Source organism: Helobdella robusta (assembly GCF_000326865.2).
Source record: "Helobdella robusta unplaced genomic scaffold HELROscaffold_33, whole genome shotgun sequence".
In the NCBI taxonomy this organism is placed as follows: Eukaryota; Metazoa; Annelida; class Clitellata; order Rhynchobdellida; family Glossiphoniidae; genus Helobdella; species Helobdella robusta.
Genome location: NW_008704623.1, coordinates 1732591 through 1760525, shown reverse-complemented (window position 1 = coordinate 1760525; position 27935 = coordinate 1732591). Strand labels below are relative to the sequence as shown.

Below are 27935 nucleotides of genomic sequence, written 5' to 3'. Positions count from 1 at the left end.
CCCACTTTCCGACCATTCGAAAAACGCGAAAGCGAAAGTCGCAAAAATTGCAAAGTTCCGTTGAAAACGAAACCGAAACTGACTCCGGGGTATCATCACCATCATCATCATCGTCATCGTCATCTTCGTTTGGGGGTTTCGAAGCATCGTTATCAACACCGTCTCCGCTAGCCATTGATAAAGTTTTGATAGTCGGAATTGAGAATGTGACGCATGAATCCTTTAAGATTAATGAAGAAATGAAGGTTTTGTCATTTCTTTTTTCATTCATTCGTTCATTTATTTAATCATTTATTTATTCATTTGTTCATCTGTTCGTTCTTTCATTCATTCATTTTTTCTTCCATCCATCAGGCTTTAACAGCAGAGGTAGTAAAGACAATAAGAGATATAATATCAATGAATCCTTTGTACAGGTTTCCTATTCACTCATTCATTCATTCATCCATCCATTCACTCTCTCATTCATCCACTCATTCACTCATTCATTCACTTACCCATTCATTCATTCACTCATTCATTCATCCATTCACTTACTCATTCATTCATTCACTTATTCATTCATTCATCCATTCACTTACCCATTCATTCATTCATTCATTCATTCATCCTCTCATTCACTCATTCATTCATTCAGGGAAACTGTTGCACAAATGTTGCAAGGTGGTCAGAGGGTGGTTGACAATCCCATCTACCTCAGCGATCTCGGTCTGAGTTACTTACTAAAATTAGTGAAGTGGAAGTTGAAGTATCGATCAATCGATCAGTCAATCAATCAATCATTCAATCAATCAATCAATCAATCAATTATGTATGTTCATGTGGTACGATTTTTAAAATGAAAGTACACCGAAACCAGATTGACAAATTAAAACGATAAAATGATTACTATAGTCATTCATTCTTTTGTTCATTCTTTTATTTACTTTTTATTCATTCATTCATTCATTCATTCATTAATTCAGGAGCCGCCATAACTGGAGCGGATTCATATGAATTGCAAGAAGTCTTAGAAGAACAAAATGTCTGGAATGATTGAATGAATGTATAAATGCATGAATGAGCGAATGAATGATGAATGAATGCATGCATACATGAATGGATTAAGGAATGAACAAACATACGAACAGATGAATGAATGGATTCTTCTGTCTATCATATTCTTGGCTAATTGTCTGTTATCTATAGTATTGTTGTTTATGGTTATTATTATTATTATTTTTGTTGTTTTTATTGTTGTTATTATTGTTGTTGTTGTGGTTTTTATTAACGTTGTTGTTGTTGCTACAACTTCTAGATCCACAAAAGGCTGATGTTGTCGTTGGCGTTGCTAAAGAAGGAATATGAACTCAGTAAGCTTCAACAGAAGATAGGAAAGGAGGTGATGATGACGATGATCTATCGTTCATTCATCCATTCATTCACTCATTCAACCATTCATCCAACCACTCATCCAATCATTCATCCAACCATTCATCCAATCATTCACGCATTCATTCGCGCACTCATTCACTCACTCATGCAGGTTGAAGAGAAAGTGAAGCAGCAGCACAGGAAGTACATGCTAATGGAGCAGCTGAAGGTCATTAAGAAGGAGCTGGGGATGGAGAAGGAGGACAAAGATGCTGTCGTCGATAAGTTTAGGGAAAAACTAAAAGTGAATTTAAATTTTTAATAATATGATTATTGTTATTATATCTTTTTTAATTATAATTTATCGTAAGAACTTTCCACGCATCACTAACTCAGCCAAACATCCAACCAACCAATCACATCACTCAGTCAATCAACCAATCACATCACTCAGCCAATCACTCAATTATTCAACCAACCAATCAAAGGACTTGAAAGTTCCGGCCCACGTGATGGAGGTGGTTGATGAGGAGCTTAATAAATTATCATTCCTCGATCCGCATTCATCCGAATTTAAGTAATGAAGGAGTGAAGGAATGAATGATTAATTGAATGGATGTATGAGTGAATGAAGTAAATGAAGGAATGAATAAATAAATGTTTGCTAGTGTTATTATTACTTTCATTATTTTCCCCCTGTTATTATCTATGTATCAATAACACCATTTCTCGTACATCCAACCAATTTATCAGTTGACCGATCTGTCAATCATTCAACCAACCAACCAACCGACCAATCAAACCAATCAATCAAACCAACCAACCACCCAACCAATTAGCGTTACGAGAAATTATTTAGACTGGCTAACTAGCTTACCATGGGGCAAATGTAGCATGGAGAATTTAGAGATAGAGAGGGCGAGAAACATACTGGAAGAAGATCATTACGGCATGGATGACGTCAAAAAAAGAATACTGGTCAGTTATGATTATGATAATGCTCTTAATTCGTTTATTTTTTCATTCTTTCGTTCGTTTCTTCGTCGTTTGTACGCTTTCATATTTATTCATGATTCGTTCGTTCGTTCCTTTACACAATTGTTTGTTCTTTTATTCATTTCTTCATATATTCCTTTCGTCACTCAGTCGTTCGTTCATTTACTCATTCATTCATTCATTAAATCATTCAATCATTCATTCGACCAATTGCTCAAACCTCTCAGGAGTTCATTGCCGTCAGCCAATTAAAAGGCTCCACACAGGGTAATTAGCATAATTTATTATAATTTGCTATCCTCATCTTCCTCATCATTATTATTATTATTATTGTTGTTATTATTATTATTATTATTATTAGGTAAGATATTATGCTTCTACGGACCGCCTGGTGTTGGAAAGACGAGCATCGCTAAATCAATCGCCAAGGCTCTCAATAGAGAGGTGATGATGATGATGATTGTGATGATGATGATGACGATGGTGATAATGATGATGATGATGATGATAATGGTGATTGATAATTTTACTCACCAGCTCATATTTTTCTCTCTTTTTTTCATCATCACCAGACCAACATCATCATCACCAGACCAACATCATCATCATCATAATATTAATAATCACAATCATCGTCGTCGTCATCATCATCAGTACTACAGATTTAGCGTGGGCGGTATGACAGATGTGGCCGACATAAAGGGTCATAGGTTATGATTATTAATTTCAGCTATCATCATCATCATCATTTCAAACCATCATCATCAATACTATCACCTTCATCATGATCAAAATAACAACACAACAAAACGTCATCATCATCATCACCGTGAACATCAGCATCATCATCATCATCGCCTCCATCATCATCACAATCATAATCATCGCAACCATCACCAGACGAACGTATGTTGGAGCCATGCCAGGCAAAATTATACAGTGCCTGAAAAAGACGAAAACTGAAAATCCTCTCGTGCTGATAGATGAGGTGATTTTATTACTATTATTCATTCGTTCGTTCATTCATTCATTGGTTTCTTCATTCAGTCATTCATTCATTTATTCATTCTCTGGTTTCTTCATTCATTCATTAATCATTCGTTTATCTATCAATCTTACCATCCACATCCATCTATCTAGTCCATCTGATTATGTCATTATTACATCATCAGCCAATTATCATCATCATCGTAATTATTATCACCGTTATTATTGTAACTAATTATTACACTTCTTATTATTATGATTGTCAAGGTCGACAAAATGGGGCGGGGCTACCAGGGTGACCCGGCCTCCGCCCTCTTGGAGCTACTGGACCCCGAACAAAATTCCAACTTTCTCGATCACTATCTCGATGTCAATGTCGATCTGTCAAAGGTAATTTAGTTAGCCCATGGTGGGGAGGTTATTTTTTATTTCTTTATTTTTCCATTCTTCCTCTCTTTCTTCCTTCCTTTCTTTCTTCCTTTCATTCTCTTTTCTCTCTTTCTTTTAATCTTCTCATTGATGTTCCAGTATATTTTAGTGCGTTTATCAATCCATCTTTTTAGATCTCTCTCTCTCTCTCTCTCTCTCTCTCTCTCTCTCTCTCTCTCTCTCTCTCTCTCTCTCTCTCTCTTTTTCTCTCTTTCTCTCTCTCTCTCTCCTTCTCTCTCTTTCTTCGTCTTTAATTCTTTCTTGTTGCTTGTTTCTTAATATTGTTAGTCTCATCATCTCTATCATTTTATCCTCATCGCAATCTCTCTCTCATCCTCACTCTTTTTCTCAATTTCTCTTACTTTCTCTCTCTCTTTAATTTCTCTCTCGACTCCTTCCATAGATCTTCCGGAAAGCTGCCTACCAGCTGGTTCAAAGAGAGCGCGAGTTAATTGAGATAGACGACAGCAACTTGCAGACGTTCGTCGGCAAGCCAGTGTTCAACAGTGATAGGTTGTATAAAGACACGCCCGTGGGCGTGGTTATGGGGCTTGCCTGGACGGCCATGGGTTGGTTGATTGATTGATTGATCAGTTGGTTGGAAGGCTGGCTGATTGGTTGGTTGGCTGAGAGATTGATTGATTGGCTGGTTGATTGATTGATTGACGATTATATAGTCATTTTAAAAATTTTCAAAAATAAATTTTACCAATACTCACTAGGTGGCTCCACGTTATACATAGAATCAAGATTCAAACATCCGACCAATCAGAGAAGGCCTAAAAGAGGTAAACACGGTGACGATAGTGATTACGATGATGAGGGAAATGATGACGGAGGTGAGGGTATTTTACACAGATGTAAATTTGATTTATCGTTATAAAAAATTATTTCTACCTATCTATCACGTTCTGTCTTTCTTGTGTTCTTTCTTCATTTTCTCTTTTATATCTCTTTCTTCTATCTATCTATCTATCTATCTATCTATCTATCTATCTATCTATCTATCTATCTATCTATCTATCTATCTATCTATCTATCTATCTATCTATCTATCTATCTATCTATCTATCTATCTATCTATCTATCTATCTATCTATCTATCTATCTATCTATCTATCTATCTATCTATCTATCTATCTATCTATCTATCTATCTATCTATCTATCTATCTATCTATCTATCTATCTATCTATCTATCTATCTAACTATCTATCTATCCATCCATCCATCCATCTATCTCTTTCTTTCCCTCTTTTAACTCTCTGTCTTTCTCCATCTCTCTGTATAATTTCATCTTTTTTTTATTTTCCCCAAATTAGGCAGCAGTGATGGCAGGCAAGGCAGTCTGCAGTTAACAGGGCATCTTGGGGACGTGATGAAGGAGAGCGGGCAGATTGCTTACACGGTTGCTAAGTCCGTAATCAATAGTGTAGATGCCTCTAACAGGAAATTATCCGAAGGTCACGTGCATATCCACGTACCGGAAGTAAGTTGATTGGTTGGTGGTGGTTGGTTCGTCGTTCTTTTTTGCCGGTTGTTGTTGTTGCTCTTCCTAGACGCCCAGTGCTTTTAAAATATTGTTTCTTTCGGAGGCCTTGGATGCTGTCAATTTATGGTGCTGTGAGAAAGACAGCATTGTGTCGAGTGTCAGGGTTTGACTGGTTGTTGATTGGTTGGTTGTTTGCTTTACTGATTGATTTAATAAATGAATGAATGATTGATTGATTGAACAAATGATCAACTGGTTGATTCATTAATTGATCTAATCCAAATAATCTATACAATCATTCATTCAAAATCGTTTCATCTTTGAACAATCACTCGTTCATTCATTTACTCATTCATTAGGGGGCCACTCCGAAAGACGGGCCCAGCGCGGGCTGCACTTTAGTAACGGCCCTGATCTCTCTGGCTCTCGATCGGCCAATTAGGCAGAACGTCGCCATGACGGGGGAGGTTTCACTAACAGGCAAAATTCTTCCTGTTGGCGGAATAAAGGAGAAAATAATTGCCGTATGTATGATGTTCAACAAAAGTGTCGTGGAGTATCTGGATTTTTGTGTTGATGTGTGTGTGAATGTGTTTTAGTGTGCGTGCGTGCGTGTGTGTGTGCGCGCGCGTTTTAGTATGTTTCATTTGAATACTATTTTTAAATTTTCCGTAGATAAATCTTGGTTTGCGCAGAAGAATAAGATAGAATTCATTAATCTTTTAATACTTAAACACACAACACACACATATAAACACACACACACACACAAACACATACAAACACACACACATACAAGCACACTCACTCACTCTTACAGGCAAAAAGAGCCGGTGTTGATTGCATCTTACTTCCGGCCGAGAATCAAAAAGATTTTTCCGACCTACCTAACTTCATCGTTGACGGGCTGGAGGTACATTTCGTAGGCCACTACAGGGATGTGTTTAAAATCGTATTTCCGGATTTGAGTGACAAGGCCGGATTGATTGAATGACTGATTAAATAAAATAATGAATGAATGAATTAATTAATAAATGAAATAATGAGTGAGTGAATGAATGAATGATTGATTGACGAAATTATTCGAACTAATTAAGTTAACTACGTAATATAGCTTCTATTTTTTTTTATATTTTTCTATCGAAAAATAAAATTTTTATTGTCGGATCGTAGATTGATGGTAAGAAGAAAGTTATTGTGTAAATGTATGTGTGTGTGTACGTGTGTGTGCGTTCGTGTAATGGTACTTTATTTAACTTAATTGGGTTCAATAATCTACAACTTTTTGTAGTATACCTATAGGCATACATACATACATGCATACATACATACATACAATATACATAAAAACTTCTAAATAGTAACAACCATCACTATGTATGTTATAATAAAAATAACAACAATAATAATAATAACAACAATAATTATTATTATTACTACTATATATAATGTTCATATGGTATACATGCAAATGCATATATATAGTAGATTGTATGTAATATATATGAAATATATATAAAAAGTATGTATGTATATATATATATATATATATATATATATATATATATACACATGCACACGGATAGGCGTGTTTGTGTATAAGCATGTTTGAGTAAAAAATGAACGAATGAATGAAAAAAACGCTAATTACAATTGTAAATAGTAAAAATAAAATAAAATAAAAATAGTAATAAATAATAATAAATAATTAAATAGTAAAATTATAACAACAACTATAAAGATAATTACAATAATTATATTAATAATAATTATAGTTGATCACCAACAATTATAATTATATTAATTATTATAGTTGATCACCAACAATTGTAATTATATTAATAATAATTATAGTTGATCACCAACAATTGTAATTATATTAATAATAATTATAGTTGATCACCAACAATTATAATTATATTAATAATAATTATAGTTGGTCACCAACAATTATAATTATATTAATAATAATTATAGTTGGTCACCAACAGTTTCTCACTATTTATAAATTAAGTAATTTCGGGGAAAATTGCATAAACGAAGTCAACAAAACAAAACAAACAGATCATATATATATATATATATTGTGTGTGTGTGTGTCTGTCTTTGTGCGTGTGTGTGTGTGTGTGGGAGATGAAATAATAATAAGAGTAAATAATATTAATGCAGACAAACGAACGAATAATGAATGTAACAAATGAAAATAAGATCCTAAAAGTCTGACTATATTGTAATGGAAGAAAAAAAACCTCCAAAAAATTTAACGTAAGAACGTTACGAATGATGAGAACATTTTATCATAATTTATGTTAATGAGCAAGCTAGATGAAATTCGAATATTGATAATGAGGGCGAGGATTTATGTTAATGATGATGAGGATAATATATTATGTTAATGAGCTGACCAAAAATAAATCAATAGTGATTCTTTTGGTACCATGATAAAGAGTTTGTGATTCAGATCTCTCTAACTCTTTATAAACAAATGTGTGTGTGTGTAATTTAAATAATAATACAATATTAACAAATTATATCAACAAATTTGAGGAAAAAATTCATTAAATATATAAAAATAATTTGAAAGTAGACAAATAAATACATTTTTTTTTCAAAAATGTTTAAAATGATAACAGAAAACTGACAGAGGAGAATTCTAAATACGTCATTGCGCAGCATCATCAGCATCGTCGTCGGCCAATCATTTTCAAGCAAATAACTATTAATAGAATAAAGGACATCTAATCAAAAACGAGGGCTAAATATAGCAACCAATCAGAACAGCAGGAGTGGAGCATCTTACTACGTCATGATACTACTACTACCGCTGCTACTAATACTAATAACATTATTATTATTATTATTAATTATATTATTATTATAATTATTATTGCCGTCACTAGCTGTTAAGTCTGAATCACTCTTCATTTGGTTACAGCAGTCAAGCATTGATGAATTCTGAGAAAGAGAAATATAATTGTTATATTTATTATATTATTATTATTATTGTTATTATTATTATTATTATTATCACCAACACCATCATCACTAACGTATTGTGAGTAAATCTTAACAGTCCGACATTTTCGACCTGGTTTCTTGTAGGTGAAGATGAGAGCCGATTGGTCGGCTTCCAAGCTATTTATATCTGACCAATCAAATTCCACCACCTGTCCCTGCCAGTAGCAGAGTTAATTCGCATAAATTTGCATATATTACCATCACTTGTGGAGATGAAATAGGAAAAATCATAATTACATAAACTTCACTCAATCAAAATAATCTGAACCAACCGAACTTCAACTAATAAAAAAAAGCTCACCTCTGATTGGCCGTTGGCGGTGCAGGCCTGCAGACTGATGCCCTTAAGCCCCACGCACGTTATCACGTGACCGTCTTTGCGGGCGTCGCACTTGCAGTGGGGAAAGATTTTGCACGCATAATTAGGCAAGCCCTGACAATACTCTATGAACTGCAAGAGATTTAAATGAATGAATGAATGAATGAATGAATGGATGAATGAATGGATGGATGGAAGGATGGATGATTGAAAAAAAATACCTTAATTGTATTATTTGAATCTTTTAGTGCTTTCAGTTCAGAAGTCTGAGTCGTGCTAACTGAGATCTCTTCGTTATCCAATTGTGCTACTGCCTGATTGTGATTGGTCGGTTAGTTAGAGTGAATTATTCTGATTGGTCGGTAGGTGAAGTTAATTGTGATTGGTTGATGGGTTGGAGTTTGTGAAGTGAATAAATATCATTATTACATATATTATTCAATTAATTCAATGATAAATTAGATAATTGGAAATAAATAAATGTATAAATAGCAAGAATGAATGACAGTACAAACAGTAGAATGAATGAATGGATGAATGAATGGATGAATGAATGGATGGATGAATGAATGAATGAATGAATGAATGAATGAATGAATGAATGAATGAATGAATGAATGAATGAATGAGTGTTAACGTACTAGATGATACAAGATATCTACAGCTGTCGGGTCTTTGAACAAAATATTTCTCTCTCTTCCTATTGAATATACACACCTGAATGAACGAATGAATGAATGAATGAATAAAAGAATAAAAGAATGGATGAATAAATAAACGGCTAAATGACAATTGATTGAGTGAATAATAGAATAAATCAATCTTTCAATCGCTTATTCATTCACTCAATTATTTCTCGATGCACACATTTGAATAAATAGTTAATTTTCCCATCAGGTAATAAATTAATCAGTCAACCCTTCATTCATTCATCCATTCTTAATCAGTCAATCGTTCATTTATTCATTTATCCATTCATTCATTCATCCATTCATTCATTCTCTCATTCCTTCATTCAATCAATGGTCCCTTAAACCAACCTGTTAAGACTGATACACGTTACAGATGATGTATTGTAATTGCCAATGTATAAAGCATGAGGTTTCTCGTTGTCATCCAACTTTCGTTCTTCAATCAATCAATCAATCAATCAATCAATCCATCAATCAATCAACCAATTAATTAACTAATCAATCAATCAACAAACCAACCCACAATCGGCCAATCAATCAACCAATCGACTCACAATCGGCCAATCAATCAACCAATCGACCCACAATCGGCCAATCAATCAACAAACCAACCCAAAATCGGCCAATCAATCAACCAATCGACCATTCAAACCAACCAAAATTATTTTCTTCAATTTCGAAAAGGAAGAAACAGGCAGACACCTCACTACTCCAGCCAAGCTTGTCGGCCAATAACTGAATATGAATGAATGAATGAATGATTGAATAAATGATTGAATGTATGATTGAACAAGTGAATTAATTATTTAACCACCCAATCAAATCAACCAATCAAACCAACAGTCAACCAATCGACAAACTTGATAAACTTCGGCCGCGTTTAAATGTCTTTGTATGTTGAGAGTTGAGATGCTGTGATTGGGTAAGCTTATTTTTAACTCCACCTTGTTTTGTACTATCTATGTTGATGGTGATAATGATGATGGAGGTGATGATGGTGGTGGTGATGATGGTGGTGGTGATGATGAAGATGGCGATGATGATGGCGATGATGATGGTAATGATGATGAAGATGATGAAAATGATGGTGATGATAATGGTGGTAATGATGATGACCATATTAAAAGTATGAATACATTTAGTCACCAATAGAACAACAGCAATAACAATAATGACAGTGACCAAGAAATACAAACAAATGATAACGATGATGATGTTGATGATGATGTTGGGAGCGACGATGACGATGATGACGATGATAAGAAGTCTCTCATGATGTCAGATTCTGCTATTACCACTACTGTACACACTGTTTTAGTGAAAATATAATAATAATTATTTGAAATAATTTTTATTATTAAATTTATTATTGTTATTATGATCAAAAAATTATTGAATTGTCCGACCAATCAAACCAACAGATTCAAAATTACCCCCACCCACTCTTTTTATCAGCCAATAAAATAAAACTAACCATTTGGCAGGCCAATCAAATTCTCACCTCATCCAGACGGCCAATCAAATCATCAGAATTGATCTTACACAATGATATGCAACAGATCAAATTGAATTTGCCACCAGTCCAGCCAATCAAATATAACCATCAAACTGATCAACCAATCAGATCACAGGAAACAAAATAATAAACCCCACTTACCTTTCTCTAAATACTGTTCTAAGCCACGCCTTCTTGTATCTAATTGGTGCTCACTAAGTTGAAAAAATTTCTTTCCAGGTAGTTTTGGAAAGTTGAAATCGTGAAATTCTTGCTTCAACAGTGTGTGAAGCTTGTAAAACTCGCTGTAGCGACGAGAGCAGAGGTGTCGGCCAGCCATGTGGATGTTGAACATCTGTTAAATTAGGAGTTAGGAATGTGAATAAATATAGACCACAAAAATTAGGCAACCTAATAAGGATATTTTGTTTGAATTAACTTAAGCAGATAGGAAAAATTAATGAAATAAATAATATATAAATACATAAAAAATGATACAAAACATAATATATATAATACAAAATATAAAAAAAAATATAAACAATGAGTAAAAATTATGGTGTTAGTTTTTACAATTAATTTAAAAAAGTATGGAAAACCAACTGTATATTTTTGCCCTCCACTTTCAACGGTTTGATAATCAGGAATAGTGATGGGGAGGGATCTTTTTTCAGAGTAATCTATCGTCGAGGGGCATGATGAGTCATCGCTGCCATCTAGACTGTCCTCTGCCGTTCGGTGGGGAACTGATATCACTAAATTTAGAAAATTGCAAGGTTTTTTTTAAATAATTTTGTAAAGTTAAAATAGTTAATTCTATTTTTAGTTGAATTAGATAAAAAATTTGTGTTTAAGTTATTTTAATTTATTATAATGACATTCTACAATAAAATATTATTTTAACAAATGAAATGCACATGTGGTATTTGAAAAACATTTTTTAAACTATCAATAATATAAAAAGAAGCATATAAGTAAATACATAAATAATACAATATAATAACAATGAAACCTGTCAATTCCAAACGATCATCGCCTGATCTAATTAAATCGACGACCTGCTTGTGTGTGGCCCCTTCAACATTGACCCCATTCCTAAGCAATTTAAAAAAAATAAAATTTGATTACTTCCCTGGTTTATTTTAGCATACTATTGTAACAATACTGGGCACAAATTAAATTAAAATATCAATAAATATAAAATAAAATAAATTATTAGAAAAACTTATTTGAAAACTTTTAAAATTTATTACTAAATTATAAATGCTACAATAATAAATTTGGCATTATTTTTTTAATCAGCAAATTTTGCTTTATAAGAAAAAGTAATTTATAAACATTTTATACAAACAAATTTTTTTTTTGAAAATTCTGTGACCTGCTAAAATAAAGCAAAGAAAAAAATAATACCCACACTTCAAGTATACGATCACCCTTTAGGACTCCAGCTCTGTCAGCCGATCCGTTCCTAAGTACGGCACTAACATGCTGCATGGGGGCATACAACTCCCCGTTGATACTTCTCAACTGGCCCCCTTCATTTACCTGACCACGGACGTTAAAGCCGAATCCGGTTTCGGATTTTTCAATTATTACGACACGAGCCCCCGGAGGCAAATTAGAATTTTGCTTGAATTCGTTAGTAATTTTTGAGTTGTAGTTACGGTAAAAATGATAATTAGAGTCATTCTCATCTTCTTTACTGTCCGCCATTTTAGTTTGTTGTTTATTATAGAGTGAGCGCGTTTTAAAATTTGTCTTTCAAATTATAATAATAAACGTGCTAAAAATATATCTACACATGAAACGATTGAAACTATTTTTTATAACAATTAAACATTATTTATTAATATATATAATAATAACTAGCATTTTCACTCTAGTGAAGCTTTTCTATCTTGCCCAGAAATAGTCAATAACTGGACTTAAATTAATTTTTCAGCACACCATCTGTAACTATGGTAACATAAACAGTTTTTCAAAACTTGGTTTGGTGTCTAGTTATTTATTAATTATTAATTGAATGAAAAATGGCTGAAAATTGATTAAAAATTGAGAACATGGATCTAATAAAAGACGGTATTTTTTACTCAAGCTACGCCCGAGCTCCAAGTCCGTTTCAGGATTATCATCAAATAGTGGTTAACAGAACAGAGGCAAGCAAGCGCAAATTTCTATCTTATTTTTTATTTTTTCCATTCAAATTACCATTTAATCGTAATTAAAAACATTATTGCCCATTATTCTTGAATAAATCATTTGATAATAATTTTGTAGGTGATTTTTCGAACTTGGAAGATAACATCAAGGAAGGTGAAATCTCAACCAACTGAAGCAAGAGTGGCTCATGAAAAATTTAAAGATAAGCATTTCGTCAAAAGTAAACTTCTGCTGAGGAATTTTTTTTCATTTAATCTATATATTAGAAATGAGAAAGATCTAGAGAGAGGGAGAAAGAAAGAGAGAGCTTGAAAGAGAGAGTGAGAAATTTCAAAGCATCAACCGACACATTTAACTACTATATCCATTTCATCCAAGGTTAGTTTCACCTTACAAATTTAAATATTTTTTCTTCTCAACCTACCAGACGATATAAAAAGAGTTTTTGGCCCGGAAGTGCTATGTTACGTCATAAACTTGACGAGCGGCCATATTGATTTTTTGCCGAGATTGCCCGAAAAAATAATTTTAAAAATTATTCTCTACTTAAATTTGGACGATTTCGACAGACTGGCTCAAGTTAACAAGCAGTTTTTTAACGTAAGTAGAGTTGGCTAGCTGGTTGGCCGGTTGTTTTGTTGATTGGTTGGGTGATTGAATGATTGATAGAGTGATTGATTGAGTGGCTGGTTGTCCTGACACATGACAGATTGGTTGAGTCACAATATATTGGTCTGATGGCTAATTGATTGGTACATCGAATTCTTTATGTTATCATCTTCATCATCACCTCGACGCGATCATCATCATCACAATCACATCATTACGTCATCATCGTCGTCATCATCTTCATCATCATCGTCAAACAGTTTTGCCAGGACGAAAAATTATGGCAGAGAGTTTTCCAGAAGCACCATAAGTGCAAAACCATTGATGACGACCTTACGCAACTTGCTAGCAAGTTCAGTTGGAGGCAGCTGGCTTTTACGAATATTATTCAGTTGAGGGTGAGAATTATTATTATTATTATTTGTTATTATTAACTTTGTTGTTGCTGTCGTTATTATTATTTCTCTATTTTTCACTAGGCCTTACTAAGAAGACAGCGTAATGGTAAACTCGGTGAAAGCGCCGACGACGACGACGTTGGCGATTTCGAAGGATTAGGAGATGGCCAGTTCGCTGGCGAGAAATTCTCAGTCACATCCCTAAAAAACGCCATCTCCTGCGAGAAGTTGAAAAACTCCGGGCTGGATAAAATAAAACCGAAGTACCCGACAAAAGTTTTCGACTTTGAAAGTTTGAGGAATGATTTTCTAAGTGGAAAGATTTTTGCTAAATCCAACCCTGGCAGACTTGGCGGGGGTGCTGCTGCTGATGATGATGACGAAGACGACGATGGTGATCATGATAATGATGGGGCAGGTGGTGGTGATGATAATAGTAACTGCAACTTCGGTGCTGCTGATGATGATGATGAAATTGTTGTCAGGAAATTTGAAGGTGTCGGGAAAGTTCGTCTGAAGGACGGTGGAGGGGATGAATTGAGCACTACGAAATTGGATTGCAACAACAACAACAACAGCAACAACAATAATAATAATAATAAAAACAATAAAAAAAATAAAAATAACAGCAACAACAACAACAACGTGGACGATGACGACGACGACGATAAAAAAAAGAAAAACAAAAAAACGCAGCAACAGCAGCATCAAACGCCATCCTCAAAACCCCCAAACATTAACTGGCAGCGGAAAAGCGATTACAAGGAAAAGGATAAAGATAAGGATAAAGAGATGAAGCAGAGCAAAATGTCCTCCTACTATCCATCAACTTACGTGAATAATAATTTGAAAGGAGCTAAAGATAGGTCACGGCGGTGATGATGACGATGGTGGTGATGATGATGATGATGATGGTGGTGATGATGACGATGATGATGATTGTTATTTATTTATATCATTACCAGCATTTGGGTGAGGAAACAGCAGAAAGCCAATGCTCCATCAGATGATGACGATGGTGAGTTATGATGATGATGATAGTGATGATGATGATCGTGATGAGGATGATGATGATCATGATGATGATCATGATGATGATGATGGTGGTGATCATGATGATGACCAATCAACCTGTCAACCAACCAATCAATCAACAAATCAATCAATCAATGAAACACAACAGCCATACCTAGCGGACAAACAAAAACACCAACCACTCATTCAAACAAGCAACCAACCAATCAACCAATCAATCAATCAATCAACCAATTAATCAATCAATCAACCAATCGACCAATCAGACGACATGCCGGAACTCAGCGAGCAGGATAGACAGAAACTGAAGGATGCCACAATGACGAATAAGAACTCAGCAGCCGCACGCCACAGCACAGCAAGCAGTCTGATCTCGGAGGATGAAAAGTTGCTGATAAAGTCGGCGAAAGGTCTTTTTCCCGCCAATTTTATTCTTTTATTCGTTTGTTTGCTCTTTCTTTCGTTCGTTCGTTCGCTCTTCTATTTGTTCGTTCGTTCATCTATTCGTTCGTTCGTTCATCTATTTGTTCGCTCTATCGTTCATTCATTTGTTTGTACTTTTATTCATTCATTTGTTTGTTTTTTCGTTCGTTCGTTTCTACATTCCCTCGTTCATTTGAAGCTTTTAACGATGCTGAGAAAGTATTTCAGATAAAAATCGCATGGAGATACTAAATACTTTCAAGCCAATTCATTCTTTTATTTGTTCGTTCCTTTGTTCTTTCTGCATTCTTTCATTCAGCTATCCATTCTTTCGTTCACTCAATCATTCATTCATTCATTCATTCATTCATTCGCTTGTTCATTCAATCGCTCGTTCGTTCGTTCTTATGAGGAAATATTAATTGTTAATTATAAAGTCAGCCATGTACGGTTTTATGTAACACAAGCTTGTCGCAATTTACTTTATTTATTTAGCCATTCAGTCGATCATTCACCTGCTCATCCATTACTTCATCCAGTCATTCATTCATTTGCCTGTTCATCCATTAATTCATTTATTCAGTCAGTCATTCATTCATTCACTCATTGAAGGAACGTTGGAAAAGAAAAAGTCATCAACATCGAAGAAAAAGAATGTGGCATTCAATCCTAAGAAGAAGAGTGAGGATTCATTCAACTCTGAATGAATGAATGAATGAACGAATGAATGAATGAATGAATGAATGAATGAATGAATGAATGAATGAATGAATGAATGAATGAATGGATGAATGAACGAATGAACGAATGAACCGTCGAACGAGCAAACAAATTCAAATACGAAAAAATCAAAGAATAAAATGAACGAATGAAAGAACAAAAAGGCATTGAGTGAATGAAAAAATGAATGAATGAATAACGAGTAAGTGAATGAACGAATGAATGAACGAATGAATGAATGAACAAATAAATAAATGATCTCATTGGTATAGTTACTTAGGTAAACTGCTTTCACATGCTTACATGCACCTACACTCTGTAAGTATTAAACAGAATAGTATTAATTAACATTACACTTAGTATTATTAATTACAATTTGTTTTGGTTTTAAAAATTACTAATACTTCCGCTTTTATTATTATTATTATTATTGCTTTTATGCTGTTATTAGCATTGTTACATTTACATTTGAGATTAAATATGCATTTATTTGAATATATATATATAGAGAGAGAGGGAGAGAGAAAGAAAGAGAGTGAGATCTTTAGTCAAAAAATAAAAAATGTCTATATACTTAACAACAGTTGAATTTGACTTATTTTCAAATCATCCTAATCATCACAACCACCACCATCATCATCATCATCTTCTTCTGCATCATCATCATCATCTCCGTCGTCGTCATCATCATCATCATCAACTTGAATGAACATTCACTGTTTTGATAACATGGAAGTGATCTTGCCCGTGCGAGTGAATAGGCGATAGGATGCAACAACAACAATAATAATAACAACAATAATAATAATAATATAATATAACAACAACAATAATAATAATATAATATAACAACAATGATAATAATAAATAGCCGTGCTTCTCTATTGGATGGTTTTCTGGACATGTCCAACAAACGAATAAGCCGTATTAGGCAATTATTATTATTATTTGATAATAATAATAACATTATTATTACTATTATTTATTATTATTGTCAATGAATTCTTTATTTTTAATCATTATTATTATTATTATTTTTATCTATATATATATATATATACACAAGTCCTACCAATTTAAAGGTAAAAATCACCGATCGAAATTATCGTTGTTATTATTACTATTATTACTATTATTATTAATATTATTATTATAGGACATTATTATTATTATTATTATTATTAATGTTATCATTATTAATGTTATTATTATTGTTGTTGTTGTTGTTTTCATCAGCCACGCAAGAATTGAAATGCTAACACGTGCCACTAATGCTATATGAATATGTATGCCTGCCTTTATATATACCATTACGACATAAATATACATATAATTATGTATAATATAATTAAACACACGTGTAAATATTCAGATATATATATATATATATATATATATATATATATATATATATATATATAAATGATAATTCATTCAGTTTAAAAATTATATCTTCATTCTTTTATTAAAAATTAGAACTCCAAGCATTTTTAAACTACAGTGAACAGAAATTTGCACTAGACAAATGAATCACCCAAGACGTTGACGCCGTCTTGAAACCGCAGCTGTTGCGCATGGTACCGGCTTCGAATGCTAGCGTAGCCAAGGCAGATTACAATTAGAAGAGGGTTAAGTGGGTAGTTAGAGTTAGTACTTTTGTTAATGGTAATTATTGCAATGGTTTGTAATTTTATTTGTAAATGAGTGTGTCCAGTAACGAACGAACGAAGGAATGGGTGGAGAAATGAACCAATCAATGATGAATGAATGAATGAATGAATGAATGAATGAATGAATGAATGAATGATTGAATGAATGAATGGATGAACGAAGGAATGATTGAATCGTCATTATTCGTCTTTTTCTTCTTCATCTTGCAATTATAATCATTATTACCATCATCTATATTATTATTATTATTATTATTATAACCATAATTTGTCATAATTTTAAAAATACTATTCATCTAAATTTTCATAGGCTTTTTTTTTAAAAAAGAAGAAGTCTTGACATTTAAAATTTGATTGTCAAACATGGCGACGAATATTAATTGAAAATAATAATAATTATTATTATTATAATTATTATTATAATAATTATTATTTTTAATTTTTATCATTTGTAACTATATATATATATATATATATATATATATATATATACATAAATTTTACTTATTCAACAAAAATCGATAGGTTGGTTAAATAAAAAAACTACTAATATTGTTGCTGCTGCTGCTGCTACTACTACTACTACTATTACTACTTCTACTACTATTACTATTACTACTACTACTACTACTACTATTATTATTACTACTACTACTACTACTACTAAGACAATCAATTGAAGAGCACACGAAAGATGAATGTACAAAGAGATTTTTGTATGTATTATGTATGTATGTATGTATGTATGTATGTATGTATGTATGTATGTATGTATGTATGTATGTATGTATGTATGTATGTATGTATGTATGTATGTATGTATGTATGTATGTATGTATGTATGTATGTATGTATGTATGTATGTATGTATGTATGTATGTATGTATGTATGTATGTATGTATGTATGTATGTATGTATGTATGTATGTATGTATGTATGTATGTATGTATGTATGTATGTATGTATGTATGTATGTATGTATGTATGTATGTATGTATGTATGTATGTATGTATGTATGTATGTATGTATGTATGTATGTATGTATGTATGTATGTATGTATGTATGTATGTATGTATGTATGTATGTATGTATGTATGTATGTATGTATGTATGTATGTATGTATGTATGTATGTATGTATGTATGTATGTATGTATGTATGTATGTATGTATGTATGTATGTATGTATGTATGTATGTATGGATGTATGTATGTATGTATGTTTGTATGTTTGTATACAGTGTGCGTGCATGTGTGTGTGCGTGCGTGTGTGTGTGTGTGAATTTTACGCGCGCAATTCAAGAAATGTCATTGTCTTCAGATAGATGTTAAGAATTTGCACCGGTAATAACTCGAATAACGGAGTGGCTAGTAACAAGGAGCGATAAGAGATAATAAAACAATGATGATCTTGAAGAAAAAGAAGAAGATTATGATGATGATGAAGAAAAAAATGATAATAATGATGATGATTGTTAACATGAAGATGATAAACATTATAACAATGTTTCTATTTAGGATGATATAAATGAAGTATGAAGAGCGCGATTATGCAAAGTTGTCATAACAACTACTACTACTACTACTACTACTACTACTACTACTACTACTACTACGACTGCTGCTGCTACTACGACTGCTGTTGCTACTTCTACTACTGCTACTACTACATTGTTCACATTTCTCACAGAAAAATGTAAAACACATTGGTAAAGTTTAAAAGTCATTGTAATGTTACAACAACAACAGCAACAACAACAACAACAACAACAAACAACAACAATAATAAGCTTTGGTATTTCCGACCGTGCTAATTGCATGCAACTTCAACAACCAAATTGGCCCATTATTAATTTTTGCTTAACTTGGAAAAACGTCAAGCTAGGATGATAGCTAGCACGTAAAATAATAATAATAATAATTAATAATAATAATAATATGTAATAATAATAATAATCTTTAATTGACCAAAAAGATAGAATCAAAATGAAATCAATCGAAAATTATTAATAATATATAAGAGTGAAAATAAATAAATGTGAATAATTATAAATACATGTAAATAATTATACAACATATATAATAATAATTAATAATAATAATTAATAATAATAATTAATAATGGTAATAATAAGAAGAAGTAGAAGATGAAGAAGAGAACGCCTTAATCCAACAAATGAATGAATAAACAAACAAACAGACAAACAAGCTATATCTAATGGGAATACGTATATACCCTCATATAAATACACACTCGTACACATATACATACACGTACACACTCGTACACATATACATACACGTACACACACACTTAAATATTCATACATAAGCAAGTACGTACGTGCATACAAATTTTTGTATCCACACACTAATGTGTTTAAAAATTGAAGATGAATGTATGTACACACACACACACACACACACACACACACACACACACACACACACACACACACACACACACACACACACACACACACACACACACACGAATACGCGCATATACGCACACACACACGACACACGAATACGCGCATATACACATACACGCACGAATACGCGCATATATTAGCATAACATTACACACACACACAAACACACATACGCACACACACAAACGCATACACACACAAACATATACACACACAAACAAACATACATACATGGGCGATATTGCGAAAAAGTATGGGAACCAATGAGTACCCGATTCGTGAATAGTCCCTTTATGAATGTACCTCACATTATTGTATGTGTTTCTATGTATGTATGTATGTATGTATGTATGTATGTATGTATGTATGTATGTATGTATGTATGTATGTATGTGTGTGTGTATGTATGTATGTGTGTGTGTATGTATGTATGTGTGTGTGTGTGTGTGTGTGTGTGTGTGTGTGTGTGTGTGTGTGTGTGTGTGTGTGCGTATGTATATATATATATATAGGCCTTATATATAAGATGCCGTGAATGACATGCCGAAATTTCGTTAATAGCTGCACTTGTTTTTTGTTTATTTAAATTTAATTTCAAATTAATATGATTTTATTATTTATCATATCTAATAATAATAATAATGTATATAATTAATAATAATAATTATTATTATTATTATTCCCATTATAACAATTGTGATTATATTATTATATTGATGTAAACACGTTGGCGATCTCTGATGTAATTTAATACAGTTGCTTTTGTTTGTCATCATTTGAAGTTGATTTAGTTAATTAATTAAAAAATTAAAAATTATTCATTTACTTTTATTAACTTTTTATTTATTTGACAGTATTATATGGTTAAAACATATCACACGCACACACACACGCACACACACACACACTCACAAACATACATACACACAAACACGCGCAATACACCTTAACAACCACAGACCAACACATACCATCTTTTGCGTATAACACTCCAGGATCTTGTTGCATTTGAACGTGGTTCTTTTGACTCAAAGATTCAAAAATCAGGAGCCTCCCACCGTTAGGCGATTAATTTCTGCAGCAAGCGGATCAGAGGTTTTTTAGGGCATCTTGTAATGTGAAAAAAATATCAAAATGCCCTTAGAAATCTTGTACCCGTAAGCAAGTGACGACTTCAATAATATTATGACCCTAAGTTATAATTAAATAATAATTATAATTATCATAATTATGATAATATTGTTTATTATTATTATTATGTTAATTATTTCCTAAATGCGAAACTGTAAAAGAGAAGTGTTACTTGTCATTTTTGATGATTAACAAAATTTTGTTTAATCTATTTATATAATACGATAAAAACGTCTGAATGACTATTTCTAATTAATATTTGAAATATTTAACATTCCGGCATATTTTGGTATTATATTATTATTAATATTTATACTATTATTATGATTAATATTTCTATTATTGTTATTGCTATTGTTATTAATGTTTATTATGTCTAACAAATTTGACAACTCAACTGTGTTATTTACGTGGGTTTTTATGATAATTATGAATCCTAATTGACAATGAAAGAGAAAGAAAAAATAGAGAGAGAGAGAGAGAAAGAGAGAGAGAAAGAGAGAAAGAGAGAGAGAAAGAGAGAGAAAAGAGAAAGATACTCAGATAGATTGAATTGACTGAATAAGATAGATAATTATATGAAGAGACAGAGAAAGAAATAGAAGGAGTGTAGATGAACGAATGAATGAATGTGTGAGAAAGAGAGTGAAAAGAGAGAGAGAGAGAGAGAGAGAGAGAGAGATAAAGAGCGACAGAAAGAAGGTGATTAATAATAACGTGAACGATATTTTCAAAGAAACGCACTTATGAGTAATGTAATGATAAAAGGCTTACAAATTTATTATACGATAATAATTATAATATTTACATTATAAATAATAATAACAATAACAATAAAAAGAAGTAGAATTATAACTTTTATTATTTTTATTATTATTTTACATGGTATGTAATATTATGTAATCAGTTTAAATGGGCTCTTATGATCGGGTCTGTTGTAATGGATATTTTGATACATATTTTAATTCAAATGAGAACCATTTTTTAATTTATTTATTTGCCATATTTTATTTATTTCTTAAATGTTGTTTTTTCAGTTTTAGTAAACTGTTTTATCTATTTATTTTGGTTTTATAAAGTAAAACCTTTCAAAAATAAAAGACCAAGTTTTTAACATCATTCTAAGCTCTCTAAAACTTTAAAATTTAAAAGTGAATTTAATCGTAATTTCATTAAAATAATTAGAATTCAAAAATTTTCCTATGAAGAATCTCTAATTTGAATGCAAACGTTTTTCAGTAGGTCGATAAACGCTCAAAAAAATCAAAAAAGTTATTTAGTACATTTTATATATCTATTTCAAAATACCGTCAGTGATTGATAAAAAAAATAATCATTTCAATTTCTCAAGATTGGTGAATTAAATTATTAAAATTACAAATTTCATCCAGTGTTTGTGTGTTCTAACAGCTAACAATACATTTTGGTTCTACTAATCAGCTCATCTAATCAAAGATCAACAGTGAATAAATCTCAAAATTTGATCACAACTCTAAGAAATACAGTCTAATAAATTAATAAACCCCAACAACCCAACAACAATCATTGCTTCTAACCATAACCATTGACCGACTGTTACTTCAGCCAAATCCAGCTAGCGTTAGTTAAAGACAACATCACAACATCTCAGTCAACTAGTCAGCTCTATATTAATAAGAGTATAATAACAATGAAATAATAATAATTTAAAAATGAATATGAATAATAATAACACTGTAAAAAAGAATAATAATCCAGATAATGTGGCAAATAACAACAGCAACAATAATAATAACAACAATAATAATAATAATTTAAATATAGAAGACATAGAGGGTTACGTTCGACACTTCGACATTCATAATCACATGAGAGATTGCATTATTCAACTTTGTGTCAACAGGCCAGAGAATCCATTCTCATTTATTAGGGATTTTTTTGAGAAAATAAATAAGGTACTGATTAGTATAAATATATATATATGTTTATATATATATATATATATAATATATATAATATATATATATATATGTATAAACAACCATATATACATAGATGCAACAAATACATACATACATACAAAAAATTTAAATGAAAAATTTTCATTTACCAGGAAAGTAATTTGACAAATCTAACAACATCTACCACATCTACAGAGGATAAGGAGGAAGAATTAGGGATTAGGAACACTGGACCCTCAAGCATTCGGAGGAGGGGCGGAGTCAGTTCAGAGGTCATTCCTGTTCAAGATGCACTTTTCTATGTCAAGAGGGTGTGTTTTTATTTAGATTTCAGAAAATAAATTATTTGGAATGATTTATTTGAGATGATGATAATTTTTTTCAAGTAAATATGTAATGGTAATGTTAATTTAGATGGTGATAGTAATGATATTGAGGATTGTGATGATGATGGCATTGGTGATCGCATGCCGTTATGGAAATTAACATACCAAAAAACATAAATAGGTGGTGCCCAAAGATTATAAAACTATGGCGGCCCTGAGTAGAGCCATCTCGAAGAATGTTCTGTTCTTACATCTCGATGAAAATGAAAGGAGGTGATAAAATTAAAGATTGTATTAAAATTAGTATTAAAAAAAACAAAGTTTTAAATGGTTAATTATTTATAATTAAATAAAAATATAATTAAATATAATTAAATAAATCCATCTCAGCGACATTTTTGACGCCATGTTCCCAATACATAGGCATGCCGGGGAGGTCATAATACAGAAAGGTGGTGATGATAATGATGTTGATAATGATGTTATTACTTCTCTGCTGTTATTGCTGTTAACGTTAATGACTCTTAATACTACATCTACTAACTACTTGCTACTACTGCTGCTGCTACTACCACAACCACTACTACTGTTACTACAATATTACTACTACTAGTGCTGCCGCTTCTTCTACTACTACTAACAAATAATTATAATATTATTATTACCATCATAGGAGATGAGGGTGATAATTTCTACGTTATTGACCACGGTGAAGTAGAAGTTAGTAGCGATGATGACGTTGAAGACGATGATGACGATTATGATAGTGACGTTTGTCACCAGCGCATCACTACCATCACAGTCGTTATTTTTTTCGCCATTTTTATTTTTTGCCACTTCACTAATTCCTTCCTAAAATCAGGTATACGTCGATGGCAAATTAGTGAATACGATCGGGGATGGTGGCAGTTTTGGGGAGTTGGCCCTCATTTACGGGACACCGAGAGCGGCCACTGTTAAGGTCATTTGAATATTAATTAGGCGCCTTGTTTGCATATTAATTAGGGACATAATTTACATGCTAATTGGGTTTTTTATAATTACGAATGAATGAATGATTGATTGGTGAATCAATTATATAAATAAATGAATGAATGAAAGTAGAATAAAACTATGAATGAATTAATGTTTGAATGCTTAACTGAACAAACAAACAAACGAATCAATAAATAAATATGGAGTGAATTGAATGGATGCATGAATGAACGAATGCATGAATGAATGATTGATATCTAGGCAAAAACAGATGTCAAACTCTGGGGCATAGACAGAGATTCATACAGAAGGATATTAATGGCTAGCATTCGTTTTGATTTAATTTCTTGATTCCCTTTTTAATAATATTTGTAGCGATACTACTACTACTACTACTGCTGCTGCTGCTGTTGTTGCTACTACTACTGCTGCTGCTACTTTTACTACTGCTGCTACTACTACTAGTAGTAGTAATAATAATAAGAATAATAATCGTCATCAGGGTAGCACTATTAGAAAGAGAAGAATGTATGATGAGTTCCTATCAAAAGTAACAGTGCTAGGTAAGGTAGACAGACAGATTGATAGATGGATAAATAGATAGATAGATAAATAGATAGATAGATAGATAAATAGATAAATAGATAGATAGATAGATAAATAGATAGATAGAGATTTATAGATTGATTGATAGATAGTAGATAGATAGATAGACAGATACATTCTTTCATCGTGTTCTCTCTCTTTTCTTCTAAAGAGAGCCTAGACCTGTGGGAGCGACATGCGGTGGCCGATGTCTTGGAGCCCTGTCAGTTCGAGGACGGAGAGGAGGTGGTTAGGCAGGGTGATCCAGGCGACGACTTCTTCATCATTCTTGAGGTATCTATTTCTACTATTTTGTTAGTATTATTATTGAGGGTATTATCATTTCTTCTTCTTTCGCGTGCCTTTTCCGTTCAGGACATTGGCGACCATCGACCTCCACAAAACCCGATCTTTAACACTTTGTAGTAGTTGAAATGTGGTGATATTCAACAAGTGAGGCAAGGACTTCACGAATGTTGTTCGTTGTTGACCTGCTATCTCTTCTCCCTGCAATCTTTCCAGTAGTTGTTAAATTTTCCATTCTTTCCTTCCGCATGATGTGACCAAAAAAACTTAAACTGCCTCCGTCGGATTATCTGTAGTAATTTCTTCTTTTTTATAACCAGACTGTTTTAATATTATCATTATTATTTCCTATTAATGTTGTTTTTGTTATCTATTATAATTGTACTTTTTGAATGAGAAACAATAATAACTAACCCAGGGCAATGCCACGGTGTACCAGAAAACAAACGAAAATTCAGAACCATGCATTGTTAGCAGTCTCGGTCCGTCTGAATATTTTGGTAAAAAAAAACCCTCCTCCTCCTCATCACCATCATCACTACCATCAACATCATTATCATGCTCTGAAATTTTTGAATGAATGATTGTGTGGATGAAAATTGTGATGATGACGGTGAATATTTCAAAAAGAAAATTATTTTATTGTTGCTTTATAATGATGAATAATAATAATAAGAGTATTATAATTTATGAATAAATTTGCATACTAATTAGGTGAGATAGCTCTTTTACTGGACAGACCAAGGGCCGCAACTGTGGTAGCCAATGGCCAGTTAAAGTGCGTCAAAATGGATAGGGATAGGTCAGCTAATTTGCATAATTCGTTCATATAAACATAATTTAATATAGTTGATGAATAATAATATACAAAAATATGAATAAATTGTAATAAATTATAAAAACTTGCAGATTCGAACGAGTCCTAGGGCCATGTTCGGATATCATCAAGAGAAATATCTCTCATTACAACAGCTTCGTTTCACTTTCAGTTTGAAGGTGAAAAACAGGGAAAAAACCAGAAAAACAAATTAAAAGTCAACCCAAAATTAGTAACTCTGGAAAAACTATTATCAAATTATCAATAATGAAAAAGCTAGAAAAATTCAATCTACCTCTGATTTGGAATTTCCTCTGAAGAATCAATCTAAAGAGCCACAAAAAATGGAAGACCCACCCTTTCCCTTCGGTTTAGTATTTCCCTCCAAAAAAAGTTTTATAGTTTGATTTTATTTCTTTTTTATCTTTTGTCATCTTTACAATCCTCATCGTATTTTGATTTTAAATTATTCATTTGATCATTATTTGGAATTTTCAATTTGCATTGCTATGCACACAAACTACACACACACACGCAGCACTACACACACACACGCACACAGACACACACACGCACACAGACACACACACACGCACACAGACACACACATACATATATATATTGGATTAAAATAGCTAATTTATCATCATTATGAAATCACCCACCCAACACGCATGATATCACATTAACCATTTAAATAATGATATTATAGCAGTCATTTAATGTAATTAATGTCAACGTTATTGTCGTAATTAATGTGATAATAACTGCTTACTTTTTGCAATGCACATATATGTGTACACGCGCACTTACACACACACATATATGTATATGTGTGTGTGTGTGTTATTTTTATCACCCCATGTGTATGTATTCATATATCAAATGATTTTATCATTATTGTCAATCTATTTCTTATATTTTAATATCTTACTGTTTATATTTTTCATACTCGGGAGAGTGAGAGAGAGAGAGAGATAGATAAAAGAGAGTGAATGATGAAAAAATGAAGAATCATTTTGTCTTTCTACCAACAACAACAACAACAATAATAATAATAAACAAAAATTTCAAAGTACTATAAAACAATTACTACAGTAAGTAGTAATTAATGGCGATGAACGACAATAATAATAATAGCAATAATTAAAAACACAAATGATAAGCAATAATAATAATAATAATAAATAACAACAACAATAATAATAATAAGCATTAATAATAATAATAAGCAATGAGTGGAAACAGAACTTATAGTTACTTAAAAGTAAGGACATAAAAACAGCTCATCGTGTAAAAGTAATAATGATAGTACAGCAGCGTTGTAGAAAAACCATCATACTTCTCATCCAACTTCCCCATCACAATTATTATTATCATATTATTATTATTATATTATTATTATTATCATATTATTATTCTTATTACTACTTTTATCACCACTCTGATGATACTGACGATAAAAAAATGATTGAAATATGATAAGGGGTTACGTAATTTCGTCTCTATGAAAAGACATAGTAGGTGATAATAATTACAACGTTATTAACCTGGCAAAGTAGAAAGATGAATTATTAAAGCTTTACTTAATGGCAGAATCACACACGCAGACACATAAACAC

General features: G+C 32.1%; 4 protein-coding genes across 4 annotated transcripts in view; 3 read left to right on the top strand and 1 right to left on the bottom strand.

Annotated features, from left to right (window-relative positions):
• Positions 1–6251, top strand: part of HELRODRAFT_82569 (hypothetical protein) — a gene marked incomplete at both ends in the record, with an annotated part of 7643 nt that extends 1392 nt beyond the window's left edge. Inside the window, 19 exons of the mRNA XM_009022859.1 lie at positions 56–245; positions 355–416; positions 638–708; positions 966–1024; positions 1298–1381; positions 1526–1657; positions 1842–1930; positions 2193–2331; positions 2577–2616; positions 2711–2793; positions 3004–3059; positions 3250–3337; positions 3604–3726; positions 3754–4011; positions 4169–4334; positions 4488–4562; positions 5109–5254; positions 5617–5781; positions 6078–6251. Coding sequence (XP_009021107.1) covers positions 56–245; positions 355–416; positions 638–708; positions 966–1024; positions 1298–1381; positions 1526–1657; positions 1842–1930; positions 2193–2331; positions 2577–2616; positions 2711–2793; positions 3004–3059; positions 3250–3337; positions 3604–3726; positions 3754–4011; positions 4169–4334; positions 4488–4562; positions 5109–5254; positions 5617–5781; positions 6078–6251 — 2200 coding nt within the window. The remainder of the gene's footprint in view (positions 1–55; positions 246–354; positions 417–637; positions 709–965; positions 1025–1297; positions 1382–1525; positions 1658–1841; positions 1931–2192; positions 2332–2576; positions 2617–2710; positions 2794–3003; positions 3060–3249; positions 3338–3603; positions 3727–3753; positions 4012–4168; positions 4335–4487; positions 4563–5108; positions 5255–5616; positions 5782–6077) is intronic.
• A 1393-nt stretch (positions 6252–7644) lies between these two features.
• HELRODRAFT_192487 (hypothetical protein) lies at positions 7645–12494 on the bottom strand (the record flags this gene model as incomplete). The annotated part of the gene is made up of 13 exons (XM_009022858.1): positions 7645–7730; positions 8346–8430; positions 8577–8726; positions 8816–8908; positions 9236–9311; positions 9635–9722; positions 9943–10021; positions 10147–10245; positions 10483–10595; positions 10944–11136; positions 11385–11536; positions 11794–11876; positions 12160–12494. 13 exons carry the CDS (start codon positions 12492–12494, stop codon positions 7645–7647), a joined length of 1632 nt encoding a protein of 543 aa, XP_009021106.1.
• A 347-nt stretch (positions 12495–12841) lies between these two features.
• On the top strand, positions 12842–16113 carry HELRODRAFT_175432 (hypothetical protein; the record flags this gene model as incomplete). Its single annotated transcript, XM_009022857.1, has 7 exons — positions 12842–12893; positions 13059–13094; positions 13369–13541; positions 13811–13948; positions 14030–14814; positions 14914–14966; positions 16019–16113. The coding sequence occupies 7 exons, from the start codon at positions 12842–12844 to the stop codon at positions 16111–16113; spliced, it is 1332 nt and encodes a 443-aa protein (XP_009021105.1).
• Positions 16114–22515: 6402 nt separating this feature from the next.
• Positions 22516–27314, top strand: HELRODRAFT_185745 (hypothetical protein). The gene is made up of 14 exons (XM_009022856.1): positions 22516–22602; positions 22756–23298; positions 23457–23615; positions 23812–23903; positions 24021–24082; positions 24304–24350; positions 24493–24591; positions 24867–24926; positions 25108–25168; positions 25363–25484; positions 25915–25996; positions 26211–26298; positions 26406–26848; positions 26916–27314. The coding sequence occupies exons 2-13, from the start codon at positions 23056–23058 to the stop codon at positions 26488–26490; spliced, it is 1200 nt and encodes a 399-aa protein (XP_009021104.1). The 5' UTR covers positions 22516–22602; positions 22756–23055; the 3' UTR covers positions 26491–26848; positions 26916–27314.
• The last annotated feature ends 621 nt before the right edge of the window (positions 27315–27935 follow it).